Raw genomic sequence first — 10,606 nt, forward strand, 5'->3', positions numbered from 1 at the left:
AAACGAAATAATTCAGATTAAAATATATTTTCTTACAAAAATAACAAATAGCAGCATGTTATTTAGAAGTTATTTTTTGTAATAAAATGAATGAATTAAAAATAAATAAATACAACGCCAGTGATTGCTCTGCGAGTTAAAGAAAATGAAGCGTATTAGGGTATTAATGCATAAATGCAATGCAACAATAAGGTAGTATTTGAAGACTGCTTTTTTAGAGACCTAACCTGAGCTTGACAAAAAAAAAATCTTTGACATTCTTCAGTCAAGGTTTATTTTATGCGTCACGTGGTGCAGCTCTTATCCAATGAAGGCACTGCAATGCAGACTGAAGTCCATTGCGTCAATGCAGCTGTACCAATGTAACTGAGTGTCCTGCTTCGGACTTGAGTCTTTGCAACATAATTTTCCGTCCGAATGGTGAGCGTGCTATGACCACCTCCCTGGTCCTGAATCCTCGCTGGGCAGACACGGTTATGTTTGTATATGAAAACAACTTGGATGAGCTGAAGAACATGGAGGGTCTGGTTGGAAGCGGCAATTTTGCGGCCAACCAGTGCAGGAATCTGATGGCCCACTCGGCTCTGAGTGGCCACCCGTCCAGCCTCGTCCACGGCTCCAGCTATTCCACTGTGGACGTATCGACTTCAAGTTCTACAGAGTCGGCAAAGCAATGCACACCTTGCCCAACGGTTCCACAGGCCTCGTCCACCGGTCCCATCCCGTACGGCTACTTTGGCAACAGCTATTATCCTTGCAGAATGGGGCGGGGTTCCCTCAAGTCATGCACGCAGCCGAGTGCACTCAGCTACTCTGCAGAGAAATACATGGATACCCCGGTCACATCTGAAGAATATCCTAGCAGGGCTAAAGAGTTCGCTTTTTACCACAGCTACCCCAGTCCATATCAGTCCATGGCCAGTTATTTGGACGTGTCAGTGGTACAGACGCTTGGAACCGGAGAGCCGCGACACGATAGTCTCCTGCCTATGGATAGCTACCAGCCCTGGGCTCTGGCTAACGGATGGGGTAGTCAGATGTATTGCTCCAAGGACCAGAGCCAGGCGGGACATCTCTGGAAGTCTGCATTAGCAGGTACGTTTTAAACCATGTTACGACTGAAATGGGAATGTTCAAAATAAAACTCTTTAGCGTTAAGGTATAGCATAATCTCTCACAAATATCCAAGGAAAATTATATTACTCTTCTGGTCAGACAGAAGACAGATTTTATTTTAGATAGCTACAGATTTGAGAAACAAAAGCACCAATGTGCCTTCATTTTTTAGAGAACACAAAACACAACACGTTTACATAAAAGTAACAATTTGCTAAGCAAATAACGTCTAAAACAAATTAGTATTTAAAAAGATAAACTCCAAAAATCTAAAAATGTAAATTTAGTTTAAATGTAGTTTAGCTAGAAAATGAATGAGCCCATTAATAATAAACCCTTTTGTTATTCGTTCCAGATGTTGTGGCCCACCAACATGACGGGGGCTCATTCCGTCGAGGTAGAAAGAAGCGGATACCGTACACAAAAGTACAACTCAAGGAACTGGAGAAAGAATATGCAGCCAACAAATTCATCACAAAGGACAAGAGGAGAAAGATTTCAGCGGTAACCAACTTATCCGAGCGCCAGATCACTATTTGGTTTCAAAACAGGAGGGTTAAGGAAAAGAAATTCATTGCCAAAGTGAAGAACAGCGCGCCATAGTGCAGAGCTGAATCTTTGTTTTTTTCTCGGTGACTTGAAATTATGGAGAGCAAAAAGTCGTGGCGAGGACTTTTCTTGGACTGGGGCTGAATGTTTTCTTTTCCCAGCGCATTTACACCAAACAAATAAATGGACGGACTCAGAAATGAATAATCTAAATAAAATGGAAAAAACATGAAAGGACAATACAGCTTGTAAATTAAGCACGTGCCTGCCTATATGTAACTGTGTTCGTTTGAAGTCTTTCTGTCCTCTTTAGCTTGCATTTAATGTTAGGTATGTCAATGTTGTTGTTGTTATTGTTGTTGTTGTTGTTGTTGTTGTATTAGTCTTATAGCTTATTACCCAATACATGTCAGTACTTATATACTATGTTTATATCGCTTGTAAAACATAATAACATATATCAAAAACCTTAATAAATGTGTTAATTTCATTCAGTGTTTTCTAGCAAAGTAAGTCGGTGTTTTTATGTATTATTCGTACTGACTCTTTTTAGTCCTCTGTTGCCAAATTACTCCTGTCTTTGATGACAATGTGAAAAAAATCAACAAACAGTTTCTGGCATTATTCTGACATTGTTTCAAAACAATTTACAGCACTTAGGTATTGATTCCTAAATAGGCAGCTGTTTGGAGGCTACCTTTATTTTATTTAGAAAGTTATGTGTTTATTTAAGTGACTGTAAAAAATCGCATTTATCTCGTAACATTTTTACTTTTACATTTGTTCGTATGATTCAGCAGAAATATCGGAAAGTTAAGTCCTTTATTGTTTTACAATGTTCGGCGTTTGAACACGTAACTCAAAGCGCCTTAGATTTTTTTGTTAACCTTTTAAAAATTGTTATGGTATTTTATAACAAATTGGAAAAGTTAACAGTCGCTGTATGTATCCTATCAGTTTTCATATACATTCATAAAGGCTGCACACTTGTTTTTAAACTTAACGATAAGGGATTTCCTCCTCACTCTTAGAGCAAAAGCGGTAGTGTTTTGATGTTGGCAGAAAAAGAGGGGGCGCTCGACTACAGAAGATGTACTAAATCAGCCCTTAACCTTGACCTTGAAAGTCACATGCTTAAAGATAAGAAATAGCTTTTGTCTTTCCCGAAACTATGAATTTTCAAGAATACCCATTTAAACAACAACATATACTCAACACCCTCTATTTGCTGGTGGGCGCTTCACATTTGAATGCAAAATGCCAATTTCCTTCAAGTCAAATTAAACGCCAGCGATTTCATACTAAGGATGCATTAGCGTATATTGAAAATATACTCTGGGTGCCTTCTTATATAACGCTACATAATAACTCTTCTTGAGAAATGTAAAGTAAGTTACCTCTTTCCTCACTATTCCTAGATTTATGTACGATGATCTCTTTTTATAGTCTCCAGCAGGCCTAATTTACGTTTCTGCCCAAGTCCGAGCAGTTTAATTGTCAGACAGTGAACAGAGCCGCAGCCTATTGCCTTTGCTACCTGCACTTAATGTCGGTCTAGATTAGTAAGGGTGTAAAAGGTCCGTCGTTACTCAGCGGCTTCACGTTGTCACCTTCGGCAAGCTCCAGTCCACTTTCAAGTTGTGCTCTTCCTTCTTTCTTTATTCAGTCTACATCCGTAGCTGTGAAGGGTCAGCATAGAAATGTTTTATATTCTACCAGCATCAAAAACGAATTAATGCTGTGATTGTTTTAATTTTATTTTCTGGGAAGAATGGATGGTCAAGTCCTGGGGTGGTTAGTTCTCGTGGTCACGGCGTAAAATTTAAATGCGCAGTTTATAATTTCCGTATCTCATCAAATAACAAGTAGTCTGCATTTTGCAAATAGATTTTGAACATCAAGCTTTAGTATAGCTACCAGGTGAAATTATTTGCTTTAAATAACGTTCTAAGCTTCCATCAAACATAGCGATATATGCGTAGGAGGCCGTAGCTCCTGATGTTATTTTGTTAAATTTTGTCTGTGATGTTTTGGTAAATTTTTATATAGCATACAAGCCACACAGAAGTCTAACAATTTTAAGAATTCTGAATCAATAAAACAGTCACTTCTGTCGAACGTCAGTAGGCCTTTATTAATTTGAATCTGACATTCGAATTAGGTTTTTGCCAGAGATAGTATAATTCTAAAACTATTTTTCACACAAATTGATACATTTAACTCCTACCTTGCTTAGACAGCCCAGGGGGCAATAAAATGTCCAAGTCCTTCCTTCCACTTCTAGTTAACATTGAACTTGACAAAAGCGTTCAAACAAACGGTGCGTCTGCTTTTGAGTTTACATTGTGATTTAATGGCGACTCTATTTTCTCATTTGAAAACGCACAAAGCTCAAAGCTCAACCAATTTCAGCACTAACAATAAAACTGCCACTTTTGTTGAGAACTAAAATTCGTTCTTTGTTGTCGTTCTAAGATGGGGTTTGTTTTCTGTGGGGCCGATGAAGAAGCCCAACAACTTGTCGACATATCTACTTTTCACCTACGATGAAATGTTAGTCACTGCAATAAAAAGTATGTAGCTTACAGGCCACTGTAAGTGAAAATAAAGTGCAAAATGAGTAATTTAATATTACAGTTATGTTTCATTTTTGTGATGCTGTCCTTATATTCCATGCATGCAACATATACATATAAAATGAAATGTGACAAGACAGCGACGAGATTTGGCAGTTGCTGCCAGGCCATCTATTTGAGTGAGGAATGTCAGATTCATCTCCCCCAAGTTCACGTCCAGATCCCCTCCCCCACGTTGTCTGTTGCCTCTAGCTCTAAAACAACTCTTTCCCCACGTCTGCATTTCGGACAGGCTTTTGTTAAGCGGCGGACTTCACAGTTGAACTTGAGACATCTTGTAAACAATAAGTAGTCTGGACCTTGTCTGGCCAGAGGTTGTCAATAGACCTGTAGAGTAACGCGAGGCCTCCGGAAAAAGGGGAGAGGAAACGACTTCACACGAAAGGCCCCCAACGACGGAGAAATGTTCACGGTCATAGTTGACGTTCTGTGCGATGATTAATATATATATTGGCGGGGTTGTCATGGTGCAGTTGGTCAGCACTTAGCTAAAGCTGGCTCGCATCTTTGCATTAAAGGTCAAGTTCAATGCCTTGCTCAATTACTTAATTAATGCAACTTATTGGCAGGTTTTCCTAACAATCTGGCGTTCAGAGTGGTCGTAAATATTGAAAGGAAACTACTCTCTTTTCTTTGCTCTGTTCTAGTTCTCGTAATTCCTTCGAAGCTTTTATGAAATTGAAATTTCCAGTATAACTGAACCTAGATTTGAATGGATTGTTTCAATACTTCTTTTGCAGGAATAGCAGTCCAATCCACTGTAAAAAAAAAAAAAAAAAAAAAGCGGTAACCTGCAATTGTTACGTTAAAGAGCTATTCCTACCTGATCTTATACCCTTATATTTAATTTTGCTGGTGTAACCTAATTTATTTAGGTTGATTCAGTAATTTTAAATATATGTATTTAAAAAAAAATCAGTATAGATGCTCACTTTCAATCTTTTGTAGTGCATTTATTTGACTATTGATTTCCTAAGAAAATTAGGTTACACTTTATTTTAAGGTATCCTTGTTACAGTGTAATTATACTGTACTGAGTAATATTAATTAACTACATGTACTTACATGGTTAGGGTTAAGACTAGGGTTTGGCTTAGGGTTACTTGCATGTAATTATGCATAACTGATTGCTATTATAATAGTAAATACATGTAACATATATAACAAGGAAAGTTTTACATAAAGTGTTACCGAAAATTAAAACAGTCAAAAAGTAGTAAAAGTAAGATAGGAATATAAAGCGATTTTTTTATCGAATGAAAATTAAAATGAAAAAAAGAATTAAGGTTTATAGCGATATGTAGCAATTTACTGAACGGCACATTCATACCAAATTTAAGCTGCACAAATCGCTCTATTAACATAACTGACACAGAAAATATTGCATTACGTTATTTCATTAGGTTATTTTATTACGTCTGATATTTTATCAAATGCACTGACGTTGGATTTCCACATGGCAGGTTAAGTGAGGGTAACTGTATGAAGTTGTGTAATACAAATCTAAAAGTGTACCAGCTTAATATTGTTTTTTATTAACGTTAATTACATATATTTTTTTTGAGTTTATGTGTAGTGTACAGCGTACAGTAGCGTCCATAGATGCTTGTCACATGTAAGCATTGTGTAATTCTATTGTAAACCTAATTTGCTTATTTGTTTGCTTCATTTTTATATTCCCGAGTTAAATTCTAGCTGTTTTATCTGTTACTTTAGAATTGATTATTTTATTTGTAATTCAGTACATTCAGGTCGTTTTTGCTCGGGTTAAATGATTCTGACTCGATACATTAGGGGTATACCATATTTTCAAATGACTGTAGGGCAATGTTGAAGAAACTAGTGTATTTAACAGACGCAGATATTCGGGCAAATGTGCGTCAAGTTGTACCTACTGCCTGAGCAAATTCAAATACTTTACCATAATCAGACCTTTTTCGTTTATCTGTAAAAAGCTTAGTTACAAACAGCAAAACAAACTCTTAGATTTTTTTATGTAGTGAATTTACAAGATTATGAGGCTGAACTGATCCATCTGGCTAAAATAAAAAAGAAATCTGTTGCATTTGTTGTCGTATATCGAGCACTCTTTATAGTGTTGCCAACATTTCTATCTAATACGTGACTTGATTTTCTCAGTCTTAAAGTGATGTCAACAACAGAGCCGTTTACGAGCCTCCTTTTCCATTGATTAATTTCCATTAATACCATTGCAAATGGATATGGATATGCCTGGCCAATTAAGGTCAAAACATTAAAGTTACGAAAATTCCGATACAATCCAATACATGTCATATACACTTACACAAAAGGATTTTAGTTTTTATTTATTTAGAAATTTCTGTTCACGGTTTTGCTACGGGGAGAAAAGGTGGACATGTTATTTGATCAAGGATGGGATATTTGCGTGAGAAGCATGCTTCTGGCAATGCCCTTATGATGTCCCAATGTCGCAAGCATTTATTTGTTTATTTAACTCCAAAACAAACTGTTCAATAATCAACCATATATATTTTTTATTTTCTATAAGTCTAGTCACATAGTCACAAAATATAGAGGTATCATAAGTGCATGAAATGATTGCCAAAACAATTGTTCAGGAGTCCATTCTTCATTTTAAGGCTATGAAAGAGCGTGGTTTAAATGAGTGATTATAATCTTACTGAACACAGGAGGAGCTTGGTCATAGCTCTTTTCTTGGTGAAGAGAAATGCCAACCCGCCTAAACAGACATTAACATAACTGTATGGCAGTAAAATAACCAAATGTATTGGCATGCAACATGCAACTCATGTGTGAAATTTTACAGGGCACTACAATTATGCTGACCTTATAAATCGGAGTTTTGGAAGAAAGAGAGTTCTCTGATACTGTGAGCTCTAATTTATTCCATTATTTTCTGTGACACCGAAATCATTTACACTTTTATGTCGAGCTTTATATCGTAGCACACAATTGCTTTAGAGATATGTCCATTCTTAGAAGCTTTGGTTCATTTCGGTTCGGTTTAAAACCCATTTTCTTAGTTGTTGTGAATTTTGTGATTTTTGCGAGACTTGCTGACTTGAGATCCAATAAATTCACCACTTAATTCTACACACATATCTCATATCTTAGCTCGAAGTTCAGACGTTTGAGCATCTGGTTGGCTGTGCGGGGATTTGTAATGGGCAGCTGCATAAACCCGTTGGCACTCCAAGGATGCGATTCAGTTGTGACCATAAGCGCGCTTATATATGACGTAGCAATCTGTAGTTCCGTGTTGAGGTAAAAAGCAATACCAAATCGACTTCGGTCCTATTTTTTGTCATGTATTTCAGCACCAGCGTGTTTCAGGATAAACACATGACCTGTGTGTACTGTGTGGATCTGTGCTTCGGGATGAAGTGAAACCATGCGTTTATTTTGAGCTGCTTTCATTCATTTATATACAAGTTAACACAAATATTTATGAATCTATTTCGTACCAAAGATAAGAGAGTAAATATGAAAATTAAAAAAACTAATTATATTCTTGATTTTTCATTATATAATTTTACTTCTATGAAATGAATAACAAATGTGAGGTATTCTTTTAAGCAAGAACTCTTGTTCTTGCCATATTGTATTACAATTTTCTAAACTATTGCAAATAAACTGTGATAATGTGAGGAATTTCGAAGGTGTCTGAATAAATTTGGGTTTGACTATAATTTATTTGTGATTATCAAGATGAATTTGTTCTGACACAGTTAAACCCTGAGTTCTTGTCATAATTATTATTATTATTATTTTTTACCATTTTCTAAATTATAGCGAATAAACTGTGATAATGTGACACTGTCTGAACACATTTTTCACATTATAAGCTCAACATAAGATAATATTGTGTCTGATAAAGATGCTAGTCCAAAGTAAAAAAAAAAAAAAAAAATACTTTAATTTCGTTCTTCGGTATATGAAGCAATTATTATTATTTTTTTTTTACAACGAAACACTGTTTTCAAAGTGTTGTACTTCAGGATATGTAGAATTTTGGCATATGTTAAGCTCCTTTGGACCTGAACAATGCACTTAACGGGATAGTTTACCCCCAAATTAAGAATTTAATCATCATTTACTTACCTCCGTTGTTCCAACTCTATGCATGTCTTTCTTCTACGCAACACGTTCACAAAAGTACATTTTGAAAAATATCTGTGTTTTTGCCCATACAATGAAAATAAATAGGTTTCTAATACAAATGTTGTTTGGACCCCAGTGTTTTTTTTTTTTTTTTTTTTTCAAGATTTTGTGTTCTGCAAAAGACGAAAATGCATACAGACTTGGGACGACATGATAGTGAGTAAATAATGACAATTTTAATTGTAAGTTCTGCCTAGTAACAAGCTATCTATAGGTGTTGGTTCTGGGGGAAGTCGTATGATGTCAGTTTGTCTGAGTTACTCTTTAATTGCGGAGTGGTAAAACTGAGGAATGTACATTGTTCATGACTTTGCATGAACATTGCTGACATCTACTGGCGATAGATTGTTACTGCTTACAACTCCCATTCCCTGTAGGATTTAATGAACGCTCTGCTTTTCTTTGTTGTGGAATGCAATGTCAGTTCATTTTACTTCTGAAAGTAACATCTATCTTACACGGTATGATGTTTCTGTCTGAGAACAGAGAGAGGGAGGGAGAAATGCACTGCTTACTAAAGTAGGCTAGTCAAGTGGTGAATTCTTGGAGGTTTGCCCTTCACAGTCCAGCAAGGTCACAGCAGATTTCATTGTGGAGCCTCTGATTTGAACACGACTTGGAATTTTACGATTCTGAAAAAGGCGCTCAGTCTCCCGATGACGACACCCACTGCGGGGTTTACGGGAAGCCTCTTTATTGAATTGTTCTCGCTCTGATAGTCATCCAGGACATTGGGCGTGTGTTCTTTGACTTAATTGTCTATTGGCGGCTGTAAAGCGTGACTGAAATACACAACAATAAAAAAAATCACCCATGTCCACTGATAGAGATTGTCTGTTCGCATATAAATGAAATATTAAATTCGAAGCTTTATTAGAAATGCATTTTTAAAATCATTTTAACTTCGTTTACATTATCAATTCAGGCTATGATCAGGCCAGTTGAATGAAGAGTTCATTTTGCACAACTCCGCTGTTTGTTCACTTCTCAGATATTATCTCATCATCGATACGTCTGTATAAGTTCAGTAACTACGCCTAAATAAAAACACATAGGCCTATATGAGATTCAGGCCATTCATACCATCGAATTCTATTGAATGAGTTCACGTCTCAGCAAAGGTTCACTGAGGTTCCCTGTGTGGTGAAGTAAAAATATGACAACATAATGCATTTTGAAAAACATGCTGACAGGAAATATTTGCTTTCTTTTATTTTCTCCGACTTGGTTTCCGTGTTCTTTTAACTGAACTGGAGAGCAATGGCTCCACCTTGTGGTCATTATATGTAACGACCCCACTCGTTTTTCAGGGTGTCATTCATTTTAGAGGTAGACTTTAGTTTCCTTTGTTGTCTCTTTGGAAGTTTCAAGCAGACTTATCAATTTTTTTTTAAGTAGTAGTGGATATAAAATAAGACAGTGTCTTTGATATTTACTTATTGAAACATGTATGGCTTAATTTCTAGCTGAAAGAAAAAAAAATCCAAAACTTACTGCACATACAATGTCAGTACCATACCTAATAATTACCTTAGCATAATAATTAATCCAATTACTACAAACAGTATATTAAGTTAACAGTTCACTTAACAAGTCTTAAAATGTGTAAAACTGATTGCCTTAAATTTCTCAACTAAGTTGTACTCAAAACTTTAAGTTGTTAATACAAAGACAGACAACATATTGTTGGCACAACAGTATTTGTATTTGTTTAATGAAACTTAAAGTCATTACATTTAAAGCATGCTATCAAATCAACAAAAATGCACATACTGCACTCAGAAAATAAATAGAAAAAAATCAACATCCTTTTTATGACATCTTGTAAATCTAGATTTGCTTGACAATACAAAAAGCAGTGAAGAATTGCAATTTCAGAAATGGAGAACTCACAAAACTCTGTAAACAAGTTTCTTAGTAAAAAGAAAGTTTTCTAGTTCTCTTAAAAATGAAAAGTTCCTAATCCACTTAAACAGATAGGTCACCCAAAAATGAAAATTCTGCCATTATTTACTCAACATCACTTCATTCCAAACTCAGACTTTTGTTCGCAAATAAAATACTTTTAATCAAACCTGATAGATTCTTTTTTACTGAAGGTCTATTCACAAAAACTTGACACTTCAAAACTTTCATAAAAA

General features: G+C 35.8%; 1 protein-coding gene across 1 annotated transcript; it reads left to right on the forward strand.

Moving 5' to 3' along the window:
* Positions 1–376: 376 nt before the first annotated feature.
* hoxb13a (homeobox B13a) lies at positions 377–2,155 on the forward strand. The gene is made up of 2 exons (XM_073833499.1): positions 377–1,095; positions 1,472–2,155. The coding sequence occupies exons 1-2, from the start codon at positions 432–434 to the stop codon at positions 1,717–1,719; spliced, it is 912 nt and encodes a 303-aa protein (XP_073689600.1). The 5' UTR covers positions 377–431; the 3' UTR covers positions 1,720–2,155.
* Positions 2,156–10,606: the final 8,451 nt, after the last annotated feature.

Source organism: Garra rufa, chromosome 1, assembly GCF_049309525.1.
Source record: "Garra rufa chromosome 1, GarRuf1.0, whole genome shotgun sequence".
NCBI lineage: Eukaryota > Metazoa > Chordata > Actinopteri > Cypriniformes > Cyprinidae > Garra > Garra rufa.